The 27,985-nt window shown below is 41.3% G+C and overlaps 2 protein-coding genes and 1 pseudogene across 9 annotated transcripts in view; 1 reads left to right on the forward strand and 2 right to left on the reverse strand.

Moving 5' to 3' along the window:
- The window catches only part of LOC132238610 (lymphocyte antigen 75-like), a 129,496-nt gene extending 106,601 nt beyond the window's left edge, over nucleotides 1-22,895 (forward strand). The window contains exons 35-39 of the mRNA XM_059704333.1: nucleotides 4,550-4,660; nucleotides 15,053-15,169; nucleotides 16,630-16,806; nucleotides 21,321-21,347; nucleotides 22,611-22,895. Of these exons, the coding sequence (XP_059560316.1) occupies nucleotides 4,550-4,660; nucleotides 15,053-15,169; nucleotides 16,630-16,806; nucleotides 21,321-21,347; nucleotides 22,611-22,813 (635 nt within the window). The 3' untranslated portion in view covers nucleotides 22,814-22,895. The remainder of the gene's footprint in view (nucleotides 1-4,549; nucleotides 4,661-15,052; nucleotides 15,170-16,629; nucleotides 16,807-21,320; nucleotides 21,348-22,610) is intronic.
- LOC132238770 (protein FAM104A-like) lies at nucleotides 15,754-16,509 on the reverse strand (annotated as a pseudogene).
- A 3,922-nt stretch (nucleotides 22,896-26,817) lies between the features above and the next one.
- The window catches only part of MARCHF7 (membrane associated ring-CH-type finger 7), a 44,947-nt gene continuing 43,779 nt past the window's right edge, over nucleotides 26,818-27,985 (reverse strand). For all 8 annotated transcript variants that reach the window (XM_059704343.1, XM_059704341.1, XM_059704339.1 and 5 more), the window contains one exon: nucleotides 26,818-27,776. In XM_059704343.1, the coding sequence (XP_059560326.1) occupies nucleotides 27,708-27,776 (69 nt within the window). In that variant the 3' untranslated portion in view covers nucleotides 26,818-27,707. The remainder of the gene's footprint in view (nucleotides 27,777-27,985) is intronic.

The following is a 27,985-nucleotide window of genomic DNA, read 5'->3' on the forward strand; positions in this document are numbered from 1 at the left end:
TCCACATGGCTTTTTCCTTCAGCTCATTCAGATCTTTTTATAGGGCATCTTTATAATGAGACCTTTCTTAGACACCTTTCTAAGATTGCAACCCAAACCCCTACCCTACACTAAGGATCTTGCTTCTCTGTTTTCACTTTTCTCCTTAGTGCTTATAACTCTCTGTGGTTGCTAGCCTCCAAGATGGCCCAAGAAATTCTCACCTCCTGGTATTCATACTCCACATAGCTCACCCCCACACCAATTAGGGCTGACCTGTATAACCAACAGGATATTGTGGAAATAACCGAGTGTGAGTCCCAAAGCTGGATTATAAAAGACATTGCACTTCTACCTTGTTCTCATTTGAATCACTTGACCCTTGAGCAACCCAGTGGAGAAGTCATGTAGTGAGGAACTGAGGCTTCCCACCCACAGCCAACACCAACTCACCGTCTGTATGAGTGAGCCTTCGTGGAGGCTGTGGCCCTGGCCAACATCTTGACTACGACTTCATGAGACACCCCAGGCCAGAATCACCCAGCGAAGCAGCTGCTTCCGAATTCCTGACCCAGACAAACTGTGTAAAATAATAAAGCTTTTTAGTTGATTTAAGCTGCTAATTTGCTACTTGGCAATAGATTGGCTAATAACCCACCTAAATAGAAAGCACCTTCTCCTGGCCGGATAGCTCAGTTGATTAGAGAGACGTCCTGATACACCAAGGTTGCAGGTTCTATCCCTGGTTCAGGGCACATACAAGGAAACCAATGAATGCATAAAAATGGAACAACAAAATCAGTCTCTCTCTCTCTCTCTCTCTCTCTCTCTCTCTCTCTCTCTCTCTCTCTCTCTGTCTCTCTCCCCCTCTCCCTCTCTCTAAAATCAATAAAATAAATTTTTGTAAAGTTTAATTTCTATTTATCAATTGAAATAATATGAAACACCTCCTACATATTATTTTATTTACTTACTCTGTGTATCTGCCTCAACTAGAATATGAGCTCCAGGATAGCAGGAATTTTTTTCCCTTTTGTTCACTGTGGAATCTGTAGCCTCTAGAGCAATTTTCTCAAAAAAGCCTCCTGCGATAAGTACTGGTATCATCCCCATTTTACAAATAAGGAACTTGGGGCACCGGAAGGTTGTTACATATAGCCAAGATCATGTAGTCAGAGCCAGACTTTTCTCCATAGCTTAATGTGCTTAGTCAGAATGCTGCACTGCCCACTTCTCTGCATACTATCTCGTGTTATGTACAAGACACTATGATAGTTGGGGGGTGTGGGGGGAGTTAAATTTAAGACATGGTCTCTGTTGTCATGCAGTTCACAGTCCAATTGAGAAAATAGGATCAATATCAAATAACTGGCATACAGGATTTGATCAGTGCCATATGAGTGTGGGTGTAGGTCATCAAAAGATCCAAAGACAGAGACACAGCGATCAGACTATCAATCCCCAGAGGGAAAGTAGGGGAGGGTGGGAGTAAGGAGAAGAGATCAACCAAAGGACTTGTATGCATGCATATAAGCCAAACCAATGGACACGGACAACAGGGGGATGAGAGCACGAGTGGTTGGGGGTTAATGGGGGGATGAGGACACATTTGTAATACCTTAACCAATAAAGAAATTTTTTAAAAAGTTATTTATTTATTAATTTTAGAGAGTGTGAGGAAGGGGGAGAGAGAGAAATATCGATTTGTTGTTCCACTTATTTATGCATTCAGTGGTACATGCCCTTGACTGGAATCGAACCTGGGACCCTTTAGCCCGCAGGTCGAAGCTCTATCCACTGAGCCAAACCGGTTAGGGCAAAGTTACTTCTTAAATGACGATTAAGCTGCCATTCTAGAATTCTGTACAGTGGGGCCTTGACTTATGAGTTTAATTCGTTCCGTGACGTAGCTCGTAACTCAAATTACTCATATATCAAATCTTAAAGTGAACGAGTGAGACACGTGATGCTGGGCTGATGTTGTGGCGTTCACTGTGATGTTCGCTGTGCCAACTAGCGGTGGGGTATCTGAAGCTGGCTCGTAACCCGAATTTTAGCTTGCAACTCAAAGCAAAAAATCGGCCGAGAGATGGCTCGTATCTGGAAAAACTCGTTAGTCGGGACACTCGTAAGTCAAGGCCCCACTGTATTTGCAAAAATATCCTTCAAACATGAAGGTAGTATAGAGACACTTAGTAACACAGAAATGTAAGAAGGAATGAAGAACAACAGAGTAGGTAAATATGTGTTTACATCTAAAGGAACATTGACCATGCAAAATAGTAATAAAACAATAACACAAAGGAAGGGAGGTCCATGAAATTCAAATATTATAAGATCCTAGCATTGTCTAGGAAGTGGTATAAGTACTAATTTAGTTTAGGTACCAATAAAATTTAGATAAGGTGGCATGTTGTAATTTTCAGGGTTCCCACTACAGAAATAAAATTAAAGAAAATTTATTTAATAAGCTAAAAGAAAAATGGAACTTAAAAATATTTAGTAATCTAAAAAAAACACAAAAGGGGGAAAAGGAACATAAAACAAGTAGGACAAATAGAAAACAAATGGTAACATGGTATATATAAACACAAATGCATCAGTAATTACATTAAATATTAATTGAAATATTCTAATTACAAAACAAATATTGTCAAACTGGAAATTTTTTTGAAACCTAATTGCTGCTTGTAAGAATTATAATCATTTTGCAAAAGTGTTGGCAGTATCTGCCAAAGCTAGACACAGAGATACCTCTATGACCCAGCATTCCACTTCTAGAAATATACCCATGAGGAAGCATCCCTATGTGCACCAAAAGATGCCCAATGTGTTTATAGCAAGAGTACTTAATGGACACCAATTAGAAACTATCCAAATGTCATCAACAGAAAAATGAATAAATTCATACAATACTATATGGCAATGGAAAAACTCAGGTCTCATACATCAGGATGATTCTAAGTAGCCCATTGTACTAAGTAGGTTATTGATCCAGCTGCTATAACAGTGACCTGAATTAACAGTGGATTTAACCACACGGAAGTTTCTTTTCTTCCTTGTTACAACTTGAGTGTGATATGATGGCTCCACCTAGGGTCCTTCCGTCTTCCGTCTTGTCGCTCTGTTATTCCTAGGCTGCTTCCATTGTTTACAGGATTAGAGATGGCTAACCATATTCAAGCCAGTGGGAAAGAGGACATATGGTCCAAGGAACACACTTCTTCCTTAAAAAAAATTTTTTTTAAATTGATTTCAGAGAGGAAGGGAGAGAGAGAGAAACACCAATGATGAAAGAGAATCATTGACCTGCTGCCTCCTGCACGGACCGTACTGGGGATCGAGCCCCCAACCTGGGGATGTGACCTGACTGAGAATCGAACTTCTGGTTCATAGGTTGATGCTCAAACACTGAGCCACACTGGCTGGACACATTTTACACGTTTCACCTCTGCTCAGACCTTATTGTCCAGAAGTTACTAGAAGACTGGGAAATAACCTAGCTTGGTGGTCATGTACTCTGTGCTGAGGTCTAGTACCAGAGACAACTCCTAGTCTCTGCCACATCCTGAGCTTAGTAAAATCGAAGTTGCTGAATTTAGACTCACATAGCTGGTTGTTAAGTTCTGATCTTTGTAGTAGGGCATCCTTCTACTTGTTTGTCTTAAAATTATAATACATACCGAACTTAAAAATAAAACTATGTAAAATCTTAGTGCTTTTCCCTATATAGACCTGAGAGAATATGGAAGATTCATGCCTTATGCTCCTTTATTCACTGCAATTCAGTCAATACCTTGTATCCATTGTCCATTCCTCTGGCCGTTGAAACCAAACTCTTGCAGGCAGGCCTACTTTTGCTTGTAATGCTAATAGTGAAGTTCTAGAACCAAGGCTTTAAACTGTACCCCTTTATAATGACCAACAAAAGAGACCAAGATGGAAACAAAGGAGATGTGCCTCTACCTCACAGCTGTAGAGGGAGAGAAACAGTTGTGTTTCCTAGAACCAGTTCTAAGAATCTGCTTTCATGAGGTGATAAATTAAGAACATTCAGAAGAACATCAATCTTGTTTTCCAGTGCAATAGGAAAACTTGTCTGAATATTCATAATCCAGCAACTTGTTTTCTTCTCTGTTCTTGGAAGTATAATTTTAACAAAAAGATCTTGTAAAACTAAGACTTTTGGAATTGTTACTGCATGCTACAAAGGTGACCTTAAAAAGAGGTTGTAATTCTGATTGTCTTCCTTGATAGTTTGTTGCCTTGACAAGAATGCTATAATTTATGTCTGAATTCCTAAGCAACCCAAAGACTTAGAACTTTGCTCTGTAAAACCAGAAAAGATTCATTTGCTCAGTTCTCGTTGCCATCATTTTTAATGGAGAAAAATAAATTACTGTCACACTCGTCAATTTCTCATTTTAACAAAAACTGAAAGCCTTGTTGCTGAATTAACAAGGGCAATTGCCTTTCCTTTTTTCTGTGAAAATCTAATATTTTCATCTGTAGGAATTCATGAAATTCTTATTTTCAAGTTACTGAACAGTGTTTCTCTTTTTCCACATAGACTGTCCTTCATCCAACTGGGTTCAGTTCCAAGACAGTTGTTACATTTTTCTTCAAGAAACCATCAAAGTAGAAAGCATAGAGGATGTCAGAAATCAGTGTACTGACCATGGTAAGGAGTTTATTCTTTTTCTTTTGCCTTTCAGAAATCAGTAAATAGTGTTTACTAATTTCTTTTAAAACAACTGTTATATCTCCCTGGGTCCTTATAATAACCGTATTCTACAATATACAAGCCACAGGCAGTGGAACTGGGTGGAAGACAGTTGTTGGTCATGTACTCTGTGCTATACAGCACATTGCTGTCCTAGCAGAGTGGAAGAACAGTAGCAACAGCAGGGTCTAAATAATGTGCCTGCGCTGTGCCAGGCACTGTGCTTAAGCACACCATATATTTTAATTGGCTTCAATTATTATAACAGACCTTCTTTTATCAAGAAGAAATTTAGTTCAGTTATTTGTTCAGGTCACACAAGTCATAATTGGTAGAGCCAGGATTCAAACCAGGGTGTGTCTGAGTTTAGGACCAGAGTTCTGGGTCATTCTTTTGTTCTGCCCTGAAAGTGCTATTTCAGGCATGTGTGAGCAGAAATCAGGTGACAAGGAACCTTGAAGTAAGACTGTGGTAAAGAAGTATACATTAGAGAAAAAGAAGAGAAAGGATATTTGCTAGAGGGTATGTTCAATATTCTCTGGGAAATATATTTGTAACTTCACATCATGAAATATTTTATTTTATTATTTTTTTAAAAATATTTTTATTGATTTCAGAGAGGAAGGGAGAGGGAGAGAGAGAGAGAGAGAGAGAGAAACATCAATGATGCGAGAGAATCATTGATTGGCTGCCTCCTGCATATCCCCTACTAGGGATCAAGCCCGCAACTCAGGCATGTGCCCTTGACCAGAATTGAACCTGGAACCTTTCAGTCCACAGGCTGATGCTCTATCCACTGAGCCAAAACAGCTAGGGCAGTGAAATACTTTAAATAAAAGTTATTTTTTAAAAGGCCTAAAATAAATAAATAAAAATAAAAAGGTCTACTTGTATGCTCTTTATATATTTGACTTTTTAACTCAAAGTGCATCCTGTTGTTAGCCTGTAACTGTTGTGATCATCATTGGCTCAAAATCAAACTCTTATGTGAACTTCTAGTCAAGATGGGGCCATAGGAAAAAGCGGTACTAGAATCCCCCACAACCATATCAAAATTACAGCTAAACTACAGAACAACCATCATTCAACACTGCCTGAAATTTAGCTGAACAGAAGCCCTAGAACTAGGGGATTAACTAAGAAGCCACATCCAGACTAGTAGGAGGGGTGGAGATGCAGAACAGGGCTGGTCACACACCCACGTGTGGTGGATAAAAATCAGGAGGGATATCTCAACTGCAGAGGTCCCCCCTGAGGACTAAGGGAGAACTTCAGCAGCACTAAAAAGCACATGGAAACCTTAAAAAAGAACCAGTCAGAAATGAAGGTTACACTAACTCAAGTGAAGAATAACTTACAGGGAATTAACAATAGAGTAGATGAAGCTGAGAATCAAACCAGCGATTTGGAATACAAGGGAGCAAAACCACCCAATCACAATAGCAAAGAGAAAAAAACCCCAAAATTAAGATAGTGTAAGGAGCCTCTGGGACAACTTCAAGAGTACCAAATTTGCATCATGGGGGTGCCAGAAGGAGAGGAGAGAGAGCAAGAAATTGAAAACCTATTTGAAAAAATAATGACATAAAAACTTCCCTAACCTAGTGAAAGAAATAGACATACAAGTCTAGGAAGCACAGAGCGTCCCTAACAATATGAGCCCAAAGAGGCCCACACAAAGATACATCATAATTAAAATGCAAAAGGTTAAAGACAAAGAGAGAAGCTTAAAAGCAATAAGAGAAAAGCAGTTAGTTACCTACAAGGGAGCACCCATAAGACTTCCAGCTGATTTCTCAACAGAAACTTCACAGTCCAGAAGGGAGTGGCAAGAAATGTTCAAAGTGATTAAAAGCAAGAACCTACAACCAAGATTACCCAGCAAAGTTATCACTGAGAATCAAAAGACATATAATGAGCTTCTGAGACGAGAAAAAGCTAACGGCGTTCATCACCACCAAAGCAGTATTACATGAAATGTTAAAGGGCCTTCTTTAAGAAGAAGAAGGAGATAAAAAGACCAAAATGGCAATAAATACATATCTATCACCAATTGAATCTAAAAAACAAAATAAATGAATAAGCAGAATAGAAACAGACTCATAGATACAGATAACATTTTGATGGTTGCTAGATGGGAGGGAGGTTGGGGCATTGGTGAAAAAGTTGAAGGGATTAAGAAGTACAAATTGGTAGTTGCAGAACAGTCTTGAGGATGTAAAGTACAACATAGGAAATATAGCCAGTACTATTCTAATAACTATGTATAGTGTCAGATGGGTAGGAGATTTATTGGGATGATCACTTTGTAAGTTATACAATGTATAATCACTGGGGTGTACACCTGAAACTAATATTGTATGTCAACTGTAATTGAAAAATAAAAAGTGGTTTAAAAAACTATGATGTTGTAAACTAGCATCTTTTTCAACTGATGTATCTATGATGGTGAGTTGAGTCATTGATTCTTTAAAGGTGCTTTTTTAAAAATATATTTTATTGATTTTTTACAGAGAGGAAGGGAGAGAGATAGAGAGTTAGAAACATCGATGGAAGAGAAACATCGATCAGCCGCCTCCTGCACATCTCCCACTGGGGATGTGCCCGCAACCCAGGTACATGCCCTTGACCGGAATCGAACCTGGGACCCCTCAGTCCGCAGGCCGACGCTCTATCCACTGAGCCAAACCGGTTTCGGCAAAGGTGCTTTTTATTATTGTTTAATATCTAGAGATCTGTAGATCTTTTCATGAAATTTTGACTTAGGCATATTAATCACTCTAGCATTCAGAAATGCCCTTTACCTAAAAGACGAAATTTCTGACAACACACCAGTATAACATTTAAAATACTATCAAATTGTATTAGGAATATTTTAGTTAAAATAAGAGTTATTTATCATAGAAGGAATATATGTAAGCATAGAAGTTTTTAATCCTAGTAAGTGCCACATACTACTTAATACATAGTTATTGTTTCCTTTTGAAAAACTGTTGCCTGCTAAATGGTGTCGAACATTGGCTCTTTGAAAAAAAGACAATTTCCAACATGTCAATTTGGTTTCATTTCAAGGAAATTGAATAATAGGAATTTTGCTGGTCTTACAAGATTTTAAAATGGAATTTCCCCTACAACTATTTTAAGAAAATCATTTATGCCCTGGGTGGTGTGCTCAGTAGTTAGAGCGTCAGCTTGCACACCAAAGGGTTCCCCCCCGCAAAAGGATTTTGATTCCCAGTGAAGGATACATACCGTGGTTGTGGGTTTGCACCCTACCCCAGTCGTGGCAGTGCAGGAGGTAAACATCTCTCACATCGATGTTTCTCTTCCTCTTTCTCTCTCTTTTTCTCTCTCTTTCTCTTTCCCCTCCCTCCCTCCTACTCTTTCTGAAAAGCAATGGAGAAAATATCTTCATGTGATGATTAACAAAACAAAAAAATAAGAAAGAAAACAATATTTTATTAAGTACTAGAGCAGTGGTTCTCATGCCTTGACCCTTCCTAATGCCTTGACCCTTCAATACAGTTCCTCATGTTGTGGTGACCCCCGATTTCATTGTTACAAATTGAACATAATTAAAGCATAGTGATTAACCACAAAAACAATATAAATTATATATGTGTTTTCCGATGGTCTTAGGTGACCCCTGTGAAAGGGTCTTTCGACCCCCAAAGGGGTCGTGACCCACAGGTTGAGAACCACTGTACTAGAGGCTCAGTGCATGAAATTCATGCATGGGTAGGGTCCCTACCAGCTGCCAGCCAGGGCCTTCCTTCCCTGGCTGCCAGCTGCTGGCTGGGGCCTTCCTTTGCTCCACGCCGCCCTCTGGTGGTCAGCCCACGGCATAGTGAATGATCGAACTTCTGGTCAGTCGAATTCCCGAGGGGACACTTTGCATATTAGGCCTTTACATATATAGATACTTAGACATAAACCAGATTTCAGTTGCAGAAATTAATGATATTGGAGGCTGAGAGCCAAGCAAGGACAGGTTCCTATACTCCTATTAAATTGTATGAATCACAAGGTGGAAGTTCATTGTCCAGCTTTAATACTTACCTTACGCAGTTAAGCAACTGCTTACTATACAGAGGCATACTTAATACTTGTGACTGACTTCCTCTACAACTCAACTGTGGTTAGCTGTATTTGCTATTTTTCTTTAGGAAAGCAAAACAAAATAGAAAACACCCAGCAACTTTGTGGCTTGTTTCAGAGTCCATTAACTCTACTTGTTCAAACTGGGAAACCATTTAGGAATTTTAAATTGTTGTATGTAAATTTGCTTATACAATTTGTCTAATGTCAAAAGAAAAATAATTTTCCCACCCAGTTAAAATGTATAAATTCAGCTTGTCTTACTGATTTTTTTAAAATTCTCACCATTTATGTGATAATCCTTTTTATTTCCTCCACTATGGAAATACCCATTTCATTGATGAGCCAGAAGATTAGCTAAAATGTGTTTATCATGCTGTTACTTATTTTTGGATAGGATCGTGTTTTGGTTTAGAACAGTAGTGGACATCAATTCAGTGTTTGCTATGTAGGCAGAAGAAAAGCACAAGGACTACTAGAATATTTACATTTGGATTTATTAAATCTTCACAGCCTCACAAAATTATATCATAAACCTATCATTAAGGGCATATACTAGTACTAGTATACACAATTAGTGACTTGTTACCTTTTGAGCTGCAGAGAGCTATATCTAGAAATATTCCCTGTGCTTTGTTCTAATTTACTTGATGTTACCTCTCCGTTATTCTTGATACTATGATTCCTTTAGGAAAATAATTGAGAGTTTAAATTTTTTCGTATTTTGCAGCATTTACCCTAAATTTATATATTATCATTACAATAGAAAAAATGAGTATTTTCAATCTTTCCTTTTTGTGATCTATGAGCTATGTCACTAGCCATAAAAAGAATTAAAGACCCAAATTACATCTCAGCAGGTAGTGTCACTAATAATGCGTGTTAAAAAAAAATTGCTTGTGTGCATGCATTCTTTAGGGTCTTATGCTGTCATTTGTTAAAGAAAATGACATAGTAATAAGTGTATACAGTACTTAATTAGATTACAATGTTAAAAATCATTAAAGTTCCACTGGCTGCTACAAGGTCAGAGAAAATGATGAAAAACTAATCTCAGCACTTATGCCTAAAGTGTAACATGATAGAGTATTTCCCTTGAGGAGTTTTCTAGTGTGGCATTTTTGGTCACATTTCAAATGATAAGTAAGTAAATAGGGTAAAACAGATTGAAAGTCTCTATGACATTCAATAGATGGGAGGTGACAGCAGGTGGAACTGATAAGAACTGGAGTTTTTAAAACTGGAGATGACTGAGAGAATCTTGCTGAATCTTGATTTGGGATTAATTAAAATACTATTAAGTATTTTAATGTCAGTCTTATTTTTCTTTTCAAAGTTCTTTCTTAATTACACAACTAAGGCATGATCACTGTAGAAAACTTAGAAAAACACATATGCAAATATTTTTAAAATGAAACAAAATCATCCTAAATTGCACTACCCTAAGGAAAAGTAATGACTGAAAGCATTTTGGTTAAGTCTCCTTCTAGACTCCCCACCTCCAAGCAAATACATTTTAATAAATGTTTGCTTAGATATGTAAATGCTTAGATAGGCAATGTTTGCTTAGATAGGCAAAACTGTTCTGTAATCCTCATTTTCTCTTAAAATGTCTTTACATGGCAGTAAATAGCCTATATAAGAAAAGCTTAATATGCAAATCGACTGACCAGTTGGAAAAGGGGGGAGGCCAGTGAGTGGGCGGCGCCAGGCCAGCCAAGGTGGGTGCAGCAGGCAGAGGGAGGGGACCAGGGGTGGCGGGGCAATCGGGGGACGGTGGTGACTGGTGGTAGGGAGATGGGGGGGGCAGGACCCCACTGGCCTCCTCCCGCAGAGGTTTATTCAGCTTGGCCACACTGGCCTTTCTACTTTTATACTCGGTTTAAGCACAGCATTTGTAAAATTGGGGTGGTGGGGAGCAAGTGCCCTTCCTGCTGGACACAGCGACTTGAGTGCCGGCCTCATGTGCGTCCCCAGGTCGCCAGCAGACACCACCGCGACCAGGGGCCGTTACCTGGGGATGGGCTGGCCAAGGAGTGGGCTCTTCCGCCCTGTGCCGCCGCTGGGGCCGCGCACCCTCCCCGCCTCCTTCCACCTCGGGCCTACATCCCTGACTGCAAAGCCAGCAGCAGCCAGCGAGCGGGCCACCAACCCAAGCAGGGAGCCACAAAGACCGGAAGTGCACCCACAAGGCCTTCAGCTGAGACTCCTCCCGAGCCCCCATCGGCCCCGCCCCCCAAACCTCCCGTGGCCCTCTCCCCGGCCAGCCCCGCCCCCAATTGGCCCCTGCCAGGGACCCTGCCAGGAGGGAGGAGGGAGCCGATTCCTCTAGGCTGGCATCGGCGACAGAATGTCTGAAACCAACTATTGGCACAACATGCCTCTGCAGCCAAAAGAAAGCGGTGTCATCAACAGAAATGTCTGAAGACCAACTATTGGTACAACATAGCTCTGAAGCCAAAAGAAGCTGGCGTTGTAGACAGAATATGTCTGAAGAACAGCCATCGACAATGTACTACCAATGCTGGTAGGAACTGCCTTCACAGTGAAATTGAAGTAAATGAGGATGCAATTATCAAACATAGTTGTGGTGGAATAACTGTTACATGTTAATTTTGCTTATCACTAAATTTCTCTGATGAAAAACCATCTGATGGAAAATTTACTCAATGTAGCAAAGGTAAAAAGTTTGTCCAAATGATAAACATTTTCCCGACATATTTTTTAAAATCCTATATAATAAAAGGCTAATATGCAAATCGATCAAACAGCAGAATGACTGGTCACTATGATGCACACTCACCTCCAGGGGGCAGATGTTCAACGCAGGAGCTGTCCCCTAGCGGTCAGTGCGCCAGAAGCCAGGCTCATGGCTGGTGAGCACAGCGGCGGTGGCGGGAGCCTCTCCCACCTCCACAGCAGGGCTAAGGATGTCCAACTGACGGCTTAGGCCTGCTCCCCATGGGCTTCTGGACTGTGAGAGGGCACAGGCCAGGCTGAGGGACCTCCCTCTCTCGCCGAGTGCATGGATTTTGTGCACTGGGCCTCTAGTAGAATATACACTGAGTGGCCAGATTATTATGACTGGCCAGATTATTATGACCACCCCATCAGTACAATGAAGTGAATTAGTTATGCAAATAATAATAATAAAACCTTGAGAGTTTTTGCTTAGGAAGTTTTCAATATTCAGTATTTTTGGAAGTGTCAATGAAGTACTGAAGTATTAGTATATTTACTAATAACTGAACATTTCCCCGCTGTTTAGATATGCCATAGCTGACTTAACCCTCTAATAATGGTGAATTTTTCAAGTCTCTCAGCGACATAAGCAACGAGTGAGGAGCATTAGTGATTGTGCCTCTTTCATTTGAGCACAGAGCTAATATTAACTTGCACTATTTTTAAGGATCACCAGGTCAGAGAATATGTACTTTTTTAAGGGCTTGCCGGATTGTCTCCAAAAAGATTGTACTGATTTTTACTCCGACTAACCACTTATGAATTCCTATTTTTCTACACCCATGGCCAACATTGTTTAATCTGAAAATCTCCTTATTTTAGTTTTCATTTCTTCACCAGTAAGATTGCATTTTCCACATATTAGTTGTTATATTTCTTTTTGTGAGGGTGAATTGCCTTTTTCAGTTTGAGATCAATTTTTTCTTTTATTAAGGTTTTTGCCTTTTTATTTTTTATTCCTAATAGAGCTTTCATCTGCCCAGTTTGTGAGTTTCTTCTTTAACTATAAGGTATGCTTTGGGGGTAGATGTTTGGCCCTATAGTTTTCTTTTCCCTCTGTAGTTAAGTTTCTTGGTTGTCTCTTTTAATAGAAGTGAAAGTAGTAACATAATACTTCTTTCTTAGGAACATGTTATATTCCTCATTTAGCTGAGTACAGCTGAAAGGGTGTTAGGGTGTTCCTTGTTACTTCTGTCTTTACCAGGGGGTGTATCACCCCCCACCAGATTTCTGGATGCTACAAGTTTCGATGTCATAATTCATTGTTTTATCTTGCAAAATCATACACTATCACAATAGAAACTAACTCCACTACTGTTTTCTTATGTGTATTAGCCAATTAAGACAGTGGAATTATTTTTTAATTTGCAAGAGTATCTTTGGGTTAAGAAACAAGGTTAAATATCTTGGGAAAGTGAAAATACTGCTAATATCTATAGGGTGCTAGGTAGCTTATCAATTATAAGGATATAAAAGTTAATGTATGTGAGACAAAAATATGTGTGGCTGTTGCTCCTTCCTCTTGAACCTGGTGAAAGTCACAGGAAAAATCAATTAATAACTACCCAGGGAGAATAAGGACCACCTTTGTCATTCACCAGGACTTAGTTCTAAGGATGACCAGGGAAAATATGGGAAAGAAACGGCTTTGGGCAGCAGGAGCATGAAGGCCAGGTAAGTGAGGTAGGTCAGAGACACTGCTTGTTACTTGAACTTGACTAGGTCTTGGGACTATTCAGGCAAGTTGCCCTCCTTTGCAGCTATCCTGAGTGTGGTCAGAGCTACTCCCCTCTATACTTGTGAAATGAGGGCAGGAGGGCCCACGATCATTAGAGAAAGTGGATAGTGGGGAAAAGTTGAGATACATAAAATGTGTTTTACTGCTCAAGCCTCTTCATGATGTTTGTTTTCATGTTAATGAGATTACCAACTCTAGGTGAATGAAATAGAGCAGCGGTTCTCAACCTGTGGGTCGCGACCCCTTTGGCGGTCAAACGACCCTTTCACGGGTCACCTAAGACCATCCTGCATATCAGATATTTACATTACGATTCATAATGGTAGCAACATTACAGTTATGAAGTAGCAACGAAAATAATTTTATGGTTGGGTCACAACTTGAGGAACTGTATTTAAAGGGCCAGAAGGTTGAGAACCACTGAAATAGCGTATACTAGTAAAATGATTCTGCTCAATGTACATCACATTATTTTACTTTTCTCATGATTGATGATGTGCTCTTTAGATGTGCATATTTTAAAGCTAAATTAAAAATGTAAAAGTATACTTATGTATTTCAATACTATATAATTTTATATACTTCACTAGGGGCCCGGTGCACGAAATTTGTGCACTGGGTGTGTGTGTGTGGGGGGGGGAGTGTCCCTCAGCCCAGCCTGCCCCCTCTCACATACTGGGAGCCCTCAGGCGTTGACCCCCATCACCCTCCAATCGCAGGATCGGCCCCTTGCCCAGGCCTGACGCCTCTTACAGAGGCGTCAGGCCTGGGCAGGGGACCCTCATTTCCCCCCATCACTGGTTCTGCCCCCAGCCCAGGCCTGATGCCTCTGGCCCAGGCATCAGGCCTGGGCAGGGGACCCCAAGACCCCTCCGATTGCTGGCTCTGCCCCTTGACCAGGCCTGATGCCTCAGCCAGAGGCGTAGACCCCCATCACCCTCCGATCGCCTGATCAGCCCCTTGCCCAGGCCTGACGCCTCTGCCAGAGGAGTTGACACTCATCACCCTCCGATCACCAATCACCGGATCAGCCCCTTGGCCAGGCCTTAGGCCTCCGGCAGAGGTGTCAGGCCTGGGCAGGGGACCCCCAGCTCCCCACGGTTGCAGGCTCCGCCCCTGCCCAGGCCTAACGCCTCTGGCCTAGGCGTCCAGCCCGGGCAGCGGGGACCTGCAGTGGCAGCGGGGGGAGCCGCGATCGTGCGGGCTCTGCCCCTGCCCCTGCAGGATGCCTCTGGCTGAGGCGTCCGGCCCGGGCAGCGGGGACCCGCAGCTGCAGCGGCCCCACAATCGTGGGCTCCGCTTTAGGCCTAGGCAAGGGACCCCTAGCTCCCGGGACTGCCAGCTTCGACCGTGCCCAGCTCCCATCGCTGGCTCCACCCCTACTTCCTGCTATCACTGGCCAGGGCAGCAAAGGTGCCTGATTCTCCGATCATGGCTGGGGGGCAGGGCAAAGGCAGCCCCAGGGCCGCCTTTGCCCTGCCCCCCAGCTCTTAGCTCCCCCCTGGGTTTCCGATCACTGTCAGTGGCAGGGGGCTTCTTCCTGCTTTCCCTTTCGCCTCCCTGCATTGTGCCTACATATGCAAATTAGCCGCCATCTTGTTGGCAGTTAACTGCCAATCTTAGTTGGCAGTTAATTTGCATATAGCCCTGATTAGCCAATGAAAAGGGTATCGTCGTACGCCAATTACCATTTTTCTCTTTTATTAGTGTAGATGTGATTTTCACTGGTTCTGGGAAGATGTTGACGTTTTTCCTACCTAAAATGATTTCAGGAGCAGACATGATAAGCATACACAATGAAGAAGAAAATGCTTTTATACTGGATACTTTGAAAAAGCAATGGAAAGGCTCGGATGATATCCTACTAGGCATGTTTTTTGACACTGATGGTAAGTGCTATTTATCTTGAGATATATCCTTTTTTTCCCCTTAACATTAGTAAAACTGGTCACTTTCTTTTATATTCTTCAATTCCCTAGTTCAAGGTGGTGTTTCCTCTGGTGTCTAGGTACTGCAGTTTCAGCGTCACCCATGGCCTGTACCACAGCTTTTCCCTGTGCAGCTCAATGTGTTCCACATGTGAGAATCAAAGTTGATTCTTTTGTCTGGATTAGAATGTGGTTCTAGGTTCAGTAATTTTGTAAGATGGTAGGGTTATAAAAATCAGTACCGATGTCAGTACAGATGGTCAGCTATCAAGGTTGTATAATGTAAATGTATTTATTGTCACTGTAGAAAATACGTAATTATTTTCTAAATGAAGTTACTAAGTTTACTATTAATAATTTATTTTCTTGGCTATTTCCCATTAATATATTTTTTTCTGTACAAATATGAGATCTGCAGAACCTTCTTGAACCGATACCTTTGATTGACCTGTACACAGGATATGCTCCTTCTCTCTTTATATATATATATGTGTGTATATATATATATATATATATATATATATATATATATATACACATACACATACTCTTTACTAGTTTATTGAATTTAAAAAATTGAAGATCCCGCATTTTTAAAAGGTCTTTTTACATAAAGTAGAATTTCTAATTGACAGATTTGGAAATCAATCTGAATTGGACAAACTATGGACTCAACACACAGATGAGATTTCCTCATACCATTACCTTGACATGGATTTGATACCCACCCTCAAAAGAATCCTATAAAAAATTGCTTCATAGCCCCTTTAAAATTGCAATAGTGCAGCAAAACCACAAGTAAACCACTGCCTATTAACCTGATATTTTAAATATAGCCTGAAAAGCCAACAGGCATTTTTTGTGCAATTTTTTAAAACATTGTAAGATGAAATATCAAATCTGCACAGTGCTGTCCCTTCACAGAAGGTAAGAAACCGCCAGCCCATCATGTTGGAGGCTGGCCTCGGTGCTGTAGGCTATGAAAGTGGGCTTCCTTTAGGGTCTGGTCGATGTGGAAGTAAAGACCTTGGCATAGTGCAGACTGCTCGGGTGCGGGCTGAGGGGTGTTGGGGCTGGACCCGGTGACCATGTGGTTCAAGCTACTTTCTAGCCCACTGGCTCTGTCTTGGCTGTTGATGCTGCTGCTGCTTCCACCACTGTCACGGCTTGAAGACTGTGTCCCAGGAATCGGGAAAGACAGGGTTTCTACTACTCCTTTTGGTCTGTGGGGGGAGGTGGTGGTTCTCTTCATTGCCATTCCTTCTCCTTTTCCTGGGGCGGAGGTGCTCGCTCCTGTTCCTTTTCTAATTAAAATCCTACAACCAAATGTTTAGACTAGACGTACCTTTCTAACTTTCTACCTTTAATCCTAGACCCTTTGGGTTTTATACTGATAATGTTGAAATATTCTTAACTGACAGATCAGAGTTTCAAGTGGTTTGATAAGTCAAATATGACTTTTCGTAAGTGGACAGACCAAGATGAGGAGGAGGAGGATCTGGTTGACACCTGTGCCTTTTTGCACACCACGACCGGAGAATGGAAAAAAGGAAATTGTGAAGTTTCTTCTGTGCCAGGAGCCCTTTGTAAAGCAGCTAGTAAGTACAACTGAAGACCTTTTTCCAATCTAAGAGGCATGGGAAAGTAAGGATGGTTTTGAAATAATTTTGAGATAAGTATGCCTCAGGGGAGGGAATAAGACTTCAGAATACATTAGGGTGGTTTGTTCTCAAATCTCTTTGGAAGTCAAGCATTAATTCTCTTACATTTCAAAGGTTGGGCCAGATCAGGTGAACCACATACTTAAAAAAAAGATTATTTTTTTGTTGAAAATATTACAGATGTCTCCCTTGCCGCCTCCCCTGGCCTTCTCCAAACTATTGTATGTCCATGGGCTATGCATATACGCATATAAATTCTTTGGTTAATCTCTGCCCCATCCCTCTGAAATATCAGTCTGTTCCATGCTTCAATGTCTGTATCTTTTTTGCTGGTCAGTTTATTTTGTTCATTAGAGTCCACGTATAAGTGAGATCATGTAATACTTATCTTTCTCTGACTGGCTTGTTTTGAACCACACATACTTTTATTCTGTCTGCTTATCTTAAGAGTTTGTAAGAGGGTCAAAATTCCTTCTGTTGTTCAGAGGAATTATCATAGCCCCTTTGCATGTGATTTGACTGAACAGTGGAAGTGGTGAATGAAGATTCCAGGATTCGAATGTTTAAAAAGAATTTGATTCTGTACAAAAGTGAATATCTTTTCTTTGGGCAAAGAAATTTTTTTTTTTTTTTTTTTTTATTGATTTCTTTCAGAGAGGAAGGGAGAGAGATAGAGAGTCAGAAACATCGACGAGAGAAACATCGATCAGCTGCCTCCTGCACACCCCCTGGGGATGTGCCCGCAACCCAGATACATGCCCTTGACCGGAACCGAACCTGGGACCCTTCAGTCCGCAGGCCGACGCTCTATCCACTGAGCCAAACCGGCCTCGGCTGGGCAAAGAAAATTTTTGTTGTAGTTTATAATTGATTCTGGATTAAAATGTAAGCTTTCTTCTGATCCATCAGAATACTTTCTAGTGAACAAAATTATTCTGACACAAAACATTAAAAAAAAAATCCTGGGGGGGGCGGGAGGAGAGGGGAGACGGGAGAAAGGAGAGGAGAGATGGGAGAGGGGAGAGGGAGAGAAACATCAATGGGTGCCTCCCGACTAGGGATGGAACCTGAAACCTGGGTATGTCCTGACCTGGTATTGAACCCTCGACCCTTTGGTACACAGGACAACACTCCAACTGAGCCACACCAGCCAGGGCCTAACCCACATTTTGATGTTATTATTAAACACTAGAGACCTGGTGCATGAAATTCATGCACCGGGGGTGGGGGTCCCTATCCGGGCCTGTGCCTTCTCACAGTCCAGGAGCCCTTGGGGGATGTTCAACTGCTGGCTTATGACTGGGGAATAGGCCTAAGCCGGCAGTCGGACATACTTAGTGCTGCCACGGAGGTGGGAGAGGCTTCCACCAGCACCACCACTGTGCTCGCCAACTATGAGCCCAGCTTAGGGCTTCTGGCTGAGTGGCGCTCCCCCTGGTGGTCAGTGTGCATCATAGTGACCAGTCATTCCACCATTCAGTCGATTTGTATATTAGCTTTTTATTATATAGGATTACACAGTTTGTTCCAAGTTTTAGAAATAATTGTTTTTTCATTAGAGACACTTACAATTTCAAAATTTTGGAGTGTGTGAAACAAGACAGCCATTTTCTCACTTTGCATCTTTAGTAATGCCTCCTTCTACTTTAACTGTAAACCAAAACTATACACCTACCTCTGATTTTTTCTTTACTAGAGGCCCTGTGCACAAAAATTTGTGCACTGGGGGGGGGGGGGGGGGAGGTCCCTCAGCCTGGCCTATGCCCTCTTTCAGTATGGGACCCCTCAGAGGATGTCCACCTGCTGGCTTAGGCCCGCTCCCTGGGGGATCGGGCCCAAGCTGGCAGTCAGGCATCCCTCTGGCAGCCTGGCAGCCCTCGTGGGATGTCCACTTGCCAGTGGGGAGCAGGCCTAAGCTGCAGTCGGACATCCTTAGCGCTGCTGAGGCAGGAGAGGCTCCCACCACCACCGCTGTATTGGCAGTTGTCAGCCTGGCTTGTGGCTGAGCAGAGCTCCCCCTGTGGGAGCACACTGACCACCAGGGGGCAGCTCCTGCATTGAGCATCTGCCCCCTGGTGGTCAGTGTGTGTCACAGTGACCAGTCATTCCCAGTCGTTCTGCTGTTAGGGTCAGTTTGCATATTACCCTTTTATTATATAGGATAGAGGCCTGGTGCATGGGTGGGGGCCGACTGGTTTGCCCTGAAGGGTGTCCTGGATCAGGGTGGGGGTCCTGCTGGGGTGCCTGGCCAGCCTGGGTGAGGGGCTGATGGCTGTTTGCAGGCTGGTCAAGCCCCCCCACCCCCAGTGGGGAACCTCACCCCATGGAGGTTTGGCTAGCCTGGGTGAGGAGCTGATGGCTATTTTCAGGCTGGCCACACCCCCTTTAGGGTCAGGGGTCCCCACTGGGGTGCCTGGCCAGTCTGGGTGAGGGGTTGAGGGCCATTGTCAGGCTGGCCAAGCCCCCCCTGCGACGGAAGCTCTCATCCTCTCCTTTTTTTCTTTTTTTTATCCTGGGATTTATTTACCTTCTATAATTAAAACTTTGTAGCCTTGAGAGGAGCTCAGAGCCAGCCAGGGCAGGGGGGAGGGAAGCCTTCTGCTCACTCCAGCTCCATGGCCACGGCCGGCTGAAAGCAGGTATCTGGGGTTTATTTACCTTCTATAATTGAAACTTTGTTGCATTGAGTGGAGCTCAGAGCCAGCGGGAAGCTTGGCTTCCTCCATCATTGGGGCAATCAAGCCTCCTGCTTGCTCCAGCTCTGTGGCTGCCGGCCGCCATCTTTGTTGGGTTAATTTGCATATAGTTGCTCTGATTGGCTGGTGGGCGTGGCTTAAGGCATAGCAAAGGTACGATCAATTTGCGTGTTTGTCTTTTATTAGTGTAGACTAGAGGCCTGGTGCACAAAAACTTGTGCACTCGGGGGGCCCCTCAGCCCAGCCTATGCCCTCTCGCAGTCTAGGACCCCTCAGGGGATGACCACCTGCTGGCTTAGGCCTGCTCCCCAGGGGATTGGGCCTAAGATGGCAATCAGGCATCCCTCTGGCAGCCTGGCAGCCCTCAGGGGAGCAGGCCTAAACTGCAGTCGGACATCCTTAGCGCTGCTGAGGAGGCAGGAGAGGCTCCCACCACCACCGCTGTACTGGCAGCTATCAGCCTGGCTTGTGGCTGAGCAGAGCTCCCCCCATGTGAGAGCGCCCTGACCACCAGAGGGTAGCTCCTACATTGAGCGTCTGCCCCCTGGTGGTCAGTGTGTGTCATAGTGACCAGTCACTCCCAATCTTTCTGCTGTTAGGGTCAGTTTGCATACTACCCTTTTACTGTATAGGACAGAGGCCTGGTGCACGGGTGGGGGCGGGCTGGTTTGTCCTGAAGGGTGTCCTGGATCAGGGTGGGGGTCCCGCTGGGGTGCCTGGCCAGCCTCGGTGAGGGGCTGATGGCTGTTTGCAGCTGGTCACACCCCCTTCAGGGTGGGGGTCCCCACTGGGGTGGCCTGGCCAGTCTGGGTGAGGGGCTGAGGGCCCTTTTCAGGCTGGAGGGTGACTGAAGCTCCCAACCTCTCTTTTTCTTTTCTTTTTTTATTCTGGGATTTATTTACCTTCTATGGCTGTCACTGGAACTGAGAGCCAGCTTTAGTTCTGAGGCTTGGCTCCAGCTCTGAGGCCCAGCTGGCTGAAAGCAGGTTTCTGGGGTTTAGCTTCTATAATTGCAACATTGTTTCTTAGAGTGCAGCTCAGAGGCCGGCAGCAGCAGGCGGGGAACCTTGGCTTCCTCCATCACTGGAGCAAGCAAGGCTCCTGTTCGCTTCAGCTGCCTGGCTGCCAGCCGCCATCTTGGTTGGCAGTTAATTTGCATATCACCCTGATTAGCCAATGGGGAGGGTAGCGAAGTTACGGTTAACTACCATGTTTCTCTATTATTAGATAGGATATCTGAACTAGGTATTTTTTACTTGCTTCAGCAGAGTTCTTGACTACAGTGTTTTATAGTAATTCCATAAAATTTGTCATAGCTTTATGATAGTAGCATTCAACTTCCAGTGTTTTGGGTTTTTTTGGTTCATTTACTGTGCCTTAGGGAACCATTACATAAACCAAACTTTTAATTAAACTATAACTTTGAAACATCATGAGTAAATCCATGATAATGAGGTAAAAGATTAGAGTTGTATACTTTTTCCCTACATTCTCCCAACCAAAATCCTCTTTACCTCACTTCATTATCTTTTTCTTGAGCCTCCTTATTCTTTTTCCATCACCAAGCTAATGCATTTTGTAAGACCTCTACATCTTTTATTAAAAACTAAGTTCAAAACAGATAAAGGCAATACCAAGAAATGGGAATGGATACTATTAAGCTATTAAAGGGTTCATTTTTAACTGCTTTGAAAGTATTTAAAGGCAATCTTAGAATATTAAAATTTTTAATTTCGATTTTCTTTTGTATTTCAGTTCCATATGAAAAGAAATATTTATCAGGTATGTAATGGTCTTTTCTTAAATTTTTTTCACTAATGACCCTCTCTAAAAAATTATTTAACATAAAGTAGAACAATTTTTATACAAATGTAGGTCTCTTAGCTTTGTAATAAGACTGACATTTTAAATATGATTAACTGCAAGTTATGTAAGAAATGAACGTTTTTTAAAACACCAATTTTTTTCATTGAACTCCAGTATGTTTGTGTGGGAAATGACTACCTTTTCTTCAAAAAAATTTCCCCTCAGTTGTAATTACATGTCTTGAGGGCTTTCTAAATACATTTTTTTAAAAGCTGCAAGATAATACATGTATTTACATGGTTCAAAAGCAAACCCAATCAAAGGCCCTGGAGGCAACTTGAGCACAGGTCACTTGCAGAATGTAAAAACACAAGGAGTATATATACTATGCCCATGCGGAATGCGGAATGCAGAATGCGGAATGCTATTCAGTTCTTAAGATACTAGAATAGAGTGAAATAAGAGCAGTATGTTCACACTGGTCAAGTCAGAGTGCTATACCGCAAATGGGCTGTGTTAAGTTTAATAAAAACAATTAACTATGAAAGAATCCCATTTGAAGTTTACAGATTTCTTGGCTTAACATTATTTTACTTAAATGTCTCTAAAGAAGCCTGTCAGTATTTCAGAAATATCAATGGCTTTTCCTCATCTTAACTGATAACTTCTGGCAGGATTTTTCTTGCTAAGCTTTACATTTCCAAGTCTCACTTTAACAAGCACCAGCTGAAAAGAGCATTATGAGAATATTTTAGTAATCTCAATGCAAAAATACAATTTTAAAGAAAAAACAATTCTGGGATTTCTCTTCATTTACTTTTACTATGAAATACAAATACCTTCCTCAAAGTATTGTCCTCATCCTGACTCCTAAACAGAGTCATTTTGCTTGAGTTACTCAACTAAATTCTTACAGAAAGGTTCCAAGGTTTTGATAACCAAAACTGCAAGGCTGTACACAATTACTTCAGGAATACAAAAATAGTTATTTGAATAAATTCAAAAGACAAAAAGGGATTTTTGAATCTTGGAGAATTAAAAAATTTACCTGAAAAATCTAAATATGGCAGTTGTGTTCAAGCAAAAAAATATAAACCTTGATAGTAATTGTATAATTTTTCTCATCAGTGTGGGAAATTCCCAAAATAGGTATTTACATGATAAAACTATTAGTGCCTCCCCCAAATACATTAGCAATTTATGTACCTGATTTCCCATATTTTGTCTTTTCCTTTACAGATAACCACATTTTAATATCAGCTTTGGTGATTGCTAGCACAGTAATTTTGACAGTTTTGGGAGCAATTGTTTGGTTCCTGTACAAAAGAAATTTGCATTCTGGTTTCACCACCGTTTTTTCAGTTGCACACCAATCACCTTATAACGATGACTGTGTTTTGGTAGTTGCAGAAGAAAATGAACACGCTGTTCAATTTGACTGAAACTTTGGAAATCTTGGATTAAGACATCAAACACACTGGCAGTGATTCATGTGTAAGACTTTTATATAAAACTTCACAATGAGTTTTTATGGTATATATCCTTATTTCAGTAACATCCCTCATCGCATTTGAAAAAGGAATGATCTTAAGATATGTTAGTGGTTATAACCACCTCCCCAAATGTTACTTTTTACTTGCAGGAAAGCTTAAAGCACAGCAGAAAAAAACAAAAAACACCCCAAACCCACTCTATTTGTATTACCTGCTATATCTTCCCTCCCTCCTACCATTTACTTGAACCACCTTATAGTTGGGAAAAAAATTCTACCGACCACTAGTTTTAGCAATTGCTACATCTTGCTCTTATTAATAAACATGCACGGGGAATAAACCTAACTTTATACTATCCTATCTAATAAAAGAGAAAAATGGTAATTGGCGTACAACAATACCCTTTTCATTGGCTAATCAGGGCTATATGCAAATTAACTGCCAACTAAGATTGGCAGTTAGCTGCCAACTAAGATTAGCAGTTAACTGCCAACAAGATGGTGGTTAATTTGCATATGTAGGCACAATGCAGGGAGGCGAAAGGGAAAGCAGGAAGAAGCCCCCTGCCAAGGAGAATCAGGCGACTTTGCCGCTCTGGCCAGTGATAGCAGGAAGCAGGGGTGGAGCCAGCGATGGGAGCTGGGCACGGTCGAAGCTGGCAGTCCCGGGAGCTAGGGGTCCCTTGCCTGGGCCTAAAGCGGAGCCCACGATCGCGGGGCCACTGCAGCTGCGGGTCCCCGCTGCCCGGGCCGGACGCCTAGGCCAGAGGTGTTAGGCCTGGGCAGGGGCGGAGCCTGCAACCACGGGGAGCTGGGGGTCCCCTGCCCAGGCCTGACACCTCTGCCGGAGGCCTCAGGCCTGGTCAAGGGGCCGATCCGGTGATTGGTGATTGGAGGGTGATGAGGGTCAACTCCTCTGGCCGAGGCATCAGGCCTGGGTGGGGGGCGGAGCTGGGGATTGGGGGGATATGATGGTCCCCTTGCCCAGGCCTGAAGCCTGGGTCAGAGGCGTCAGGCTTGGGCGGGGGGTGGAGCAAGCGATCAGAGGGAGATGGGGGTCCCCTGCCCAGGCATGATTCCTGGGCCAGAGGCCTCAGGCCTGGGTGGGGGCCAGAGCCAGTGATAAGGGGGAGGTGGGGGTCCCCTGTCCAAGCCTGACACCTCTGGCGGAGGCGTCAGGCCTGGGCAAGGGGCCGATCAGGCGATTGGAGGGTGATGGGGGTCTACGCCTCTGGCTGAGGCATCAGGCCTGGGCTGGGGGCAGAACCAGTGATGGGGGGAAATGAGGGTCCCCTGCGCAGGCCTGACGCCTCTGTCAGAGGCGTCAGGCTTGGGCAAGGGGCCGATCCTGCGATTGGAGGGTGATGGGGGTCAATGCCTGAGGGCTCCCAGTATGTGAGAGGGGGCAGGCTGGGCTGAGGGACACTCCCCCCCCACACACACACACAGTGCACGAATTTCGTGCACCGGGCCCCTAGTATATATATATTGATATACATGAGTACATGCTGGTTACTATGGCAGATAATTTGTTTTCATCTTCAAAATTTAGATTTTGAAGATGTAGGATTTTGCAAGAGCTGCCATTAGGTAGAATTTAGATGTAGAAAATGTTAAGGATGTTAACTTTTTATTTCATATAAGTTGTGTAATTTTACAATTTCATTACTTTTTGGACAACACACAGTATTTAGCACTGATCACAAATGGTTAGAATTTTAATAAAATTTTTTGAAACAAAAAAACTATAGCCATACCAGGAAGGTGATGGGAGGCAGGTAGTAAGGATAACACTTGAAATATAATGCCTTTACATTTCCCCTACCACCAGGCGTACTCCCATATAAGGTTATCTTATACTCCTCCAGCACTGACCTTTATATTTCAATGACATAACCAAAAAATGCAGAAAAACACTGCACTATATGGTAGTGATGATGCTTAAAAGTTTTCAGCCCCTTTCATGGACAATTTAAGGGTGAAAAATAATCATTTTGGGGGTAAAAAATGAAAATGGAAAAAAGCTGAAAGTTATTTTCTTTAGTTTTCTTTATAGCTTAAAAACTATTAGAAAACATAAAGAACATATAGAGTTCATATACAATTATATTTACTCCATTTAGAAACACAAAGCTCAGTTAAATCCTCTCTCAATAACCCACAGTTCACACTATCAAGTTTGACCAAAGGCAACAGTCCCAGCTTGTGTCATGTTTCCCTTCTCACAATTAATGGCACTTTTGTTAAGGAGATAGTAACAATAAAGGCTATGTGGTATTAGAGAAAATGTTACAGAAGCTGTATTATACAATTATGCCCTGTAAGAGCTTTAATTTTTTATTTTATTTTATGTGGTGATTTAGAAGGTTATTGTTGATAAGCTATTAAGTGGTACTAAAGATAGTGAACATTAGACTGGAATTCCTTCTTGCTTTTCTACTCCGATTCTAGGAGTTTGAGAACTAAGGATGATCCCGATCTCTTAATACTTTCTCCTATTGTCACAAATCTCTACAATGGCCAATATGGTAGTTAACTTGCAGCACCCACAAAATGTGTGGCTTTTAAATTAAAAATAACTTAGTTCCTCAATTACACTAGCAACATTTCAAGTGCTCAACTCACATGCAATTTAAAATATTTCCACTTTCACTGGTTAAGTGCTGCTCTAGAATCTCCCCTCTCCTTCCACTCAATTCTCATACAACATACAACTGATTTCTTCTGTTTGTTTTGATAACTTCTACTTAATGGCAACTCTTGCAAAATGGCTGTTTTAAACTGATACCCCTGTGTTTATTTTTCAAACAAGTTATTAGAGGACCCTGGTAATGAAATGTTAAATCTTAATTTTCTTTATGTATGAGACCATCTGTAAACAGGCCCTTATTTCTATTTAAAGGTCAACAGATTAACTGGAACATTCAAATCTGTATTTTTATTAACAAATAATATGCATGTTTATTTATACTCAGAATGCTTAAATTGCTTTCTTTAAGACCATGGTCTAGTTAATTTGGCAGATATCTAGAAAGAATAACATTACATTTTCCTAGGAATTTGCAATCTTTGTAGTGAATAGTTTATGGTGCCCTATTTTTGTTCAGAGTTTGTGATAACCAATGGAAATATTTTTCTTATTCCCTCTAATTCCCATTTACAGGATATTAGAAGCAAATATAATATTAAATATGTAGTGCTAAGAACTACAAGAATACTATAAAGCTCAAGCCACTGTCACTTAGTATTTAAAAAAACTATAAAATTGTACACCAATGGAATTTTTACCATTCAATTTTTTAAATAAAAAATATTGTGGGTTAAAGCAGAAGACACTTTAGCTTTTTAATACTGAATTCTAGTAAAAGTATAAATGTCTCAAATTCAAAGCAACCCTAAGGACCCACAGAATAGATACTGAAACTGGCATCCTTAAGTTAGCATTTTTGCTTTACATAAGGTAATGAACGCAAAACTAACAAGTTGAGCAAATGTTTTAGAAACATTTATAGTTTTGTATGAAATGGAATTTGAAAATTTAATAAAATTCTTGCTATAAGGTTTGAAGTCTACTTTGAGCACCAAAAGGAAACATTTCAAGCTATAAAGTAAATCAATCAGTATACTTTATTTTGAGCCAAGGTTTTACATGAAGACCAACAAAGTAAATGTTGATTCAGATTTGAGAAATTACATGGTTTCTATTTAGATTTGGAAAAAGAAGTTTGTTGCCATGGCCTACGACTTTATTCAACCTAAAACCAAATGAAAGTGTTTTTGAGTGAATCCTAAGGTTGCTCACAGAGAAAATACACTGTTCTGGAATTATACACGACGCATAACCACAGTGTAGATCTATTCATGGTGAACAGGTAAACTTCTTTTGATCTCCAAATGTAGTGAAAAATAGTAAGCCACTAAATAAATGCTCAGATTAACAACAGTTAAAAACGGTCAGGATCCAAACAGGTTTTTATTTACGAAGAAGTGACAACACTAAAAAACATATTGAAAACCAGTGTTTTAAACTTTGAATGTGGGATTTAAAAATATTCCATTAACTTGAGATTGCAATAATTTTCTTTTTACCAAATAGCATTTGACTGGCAATTCTGGTATAATTTAGAGCTGAAATATTCCTAAAGGAATATCTACATACTATGGCCTATCAAATATAACCTGCATTTTTCAAATCAATACAAAAATGTATCCATCATTTATACATTTTAAATTTATATACTTTTTTAAAAATTAGGTATTACTGCTAAATAAATTTAGAATTTAAAGTAAATTTGGACACCTAATATAATGCTCTTCATAACTTACTCCCCCCTACTCATTCTTTTTTCTTTTTAAACACCGGAAGCAAATGATTATGTAAATGAGACCGCAACTTAAGGCATTTTAAAAGGAAAAATAATTAGGTGCCATTTGGCATTTTATTTTGAAAGCAGTTTTGTCTCATTTTTTTTCACTAGCAAAGGGCTAAAACACGAACCATTTTCATAAATATGACTACAATAATCAGAACAAAAAAAGGGTTGTAGGCATTGCTTAGATATTTAAAACAATTTAACACTTCCCCACTCACCTAAAAGAAAAATACTTTTGATTACCAGTTTATTAACATCAGTGACTGGCCATGTTTAAAAGGTCCAGCAAGTAGAATTTTAATTCAGCAACACTTGAGAATGAATATATATATACATATACACATGCATACGTGTGTGTGTATATATATATATTCATTTTATTTATATATTTAATAGGCATTCCCCCACAAAATTAACTCATACTTAATTGCCAGTTTTAATAAACACTTGTTAACAGATCATCCATTTGTCTTATATGAAGTTAGGCAATATCAAATGTTCTGTTATGTTCTCCATCTTCTTCAGAATCATCCTCTGAAGCTGTTGAAAGAAAAGAGGATGATCAAGAATGATTTTAAGGGGGATGAGAATGGAAGTGTAAATATGAAGCCAGAAGAGCAATGACTTGCAAAATAAAATCCCAACGTAGTAAACTCTTTGGTCAAAATGAAGATATGACAGGGGTTAGGGTAGTTTGACTGTGGGTAATGCCATTCCAAAACACCCCCATCCCTAAATCTTTTTATGTT

Source organism: Myotis daubentonii, chromosome 7, assembly GCF_963259705.1.
Source record: "Myotis daubentonii chromosome 7, mMyoDau2.1, whole genome shotgun sequence".
NCBI classification, from domain to species: Eukaryota; Metazoa; Chordata; class Mammalia; order Chiroptera; family Vespertilionidae; genus Myotis; species Myotis daubentonii.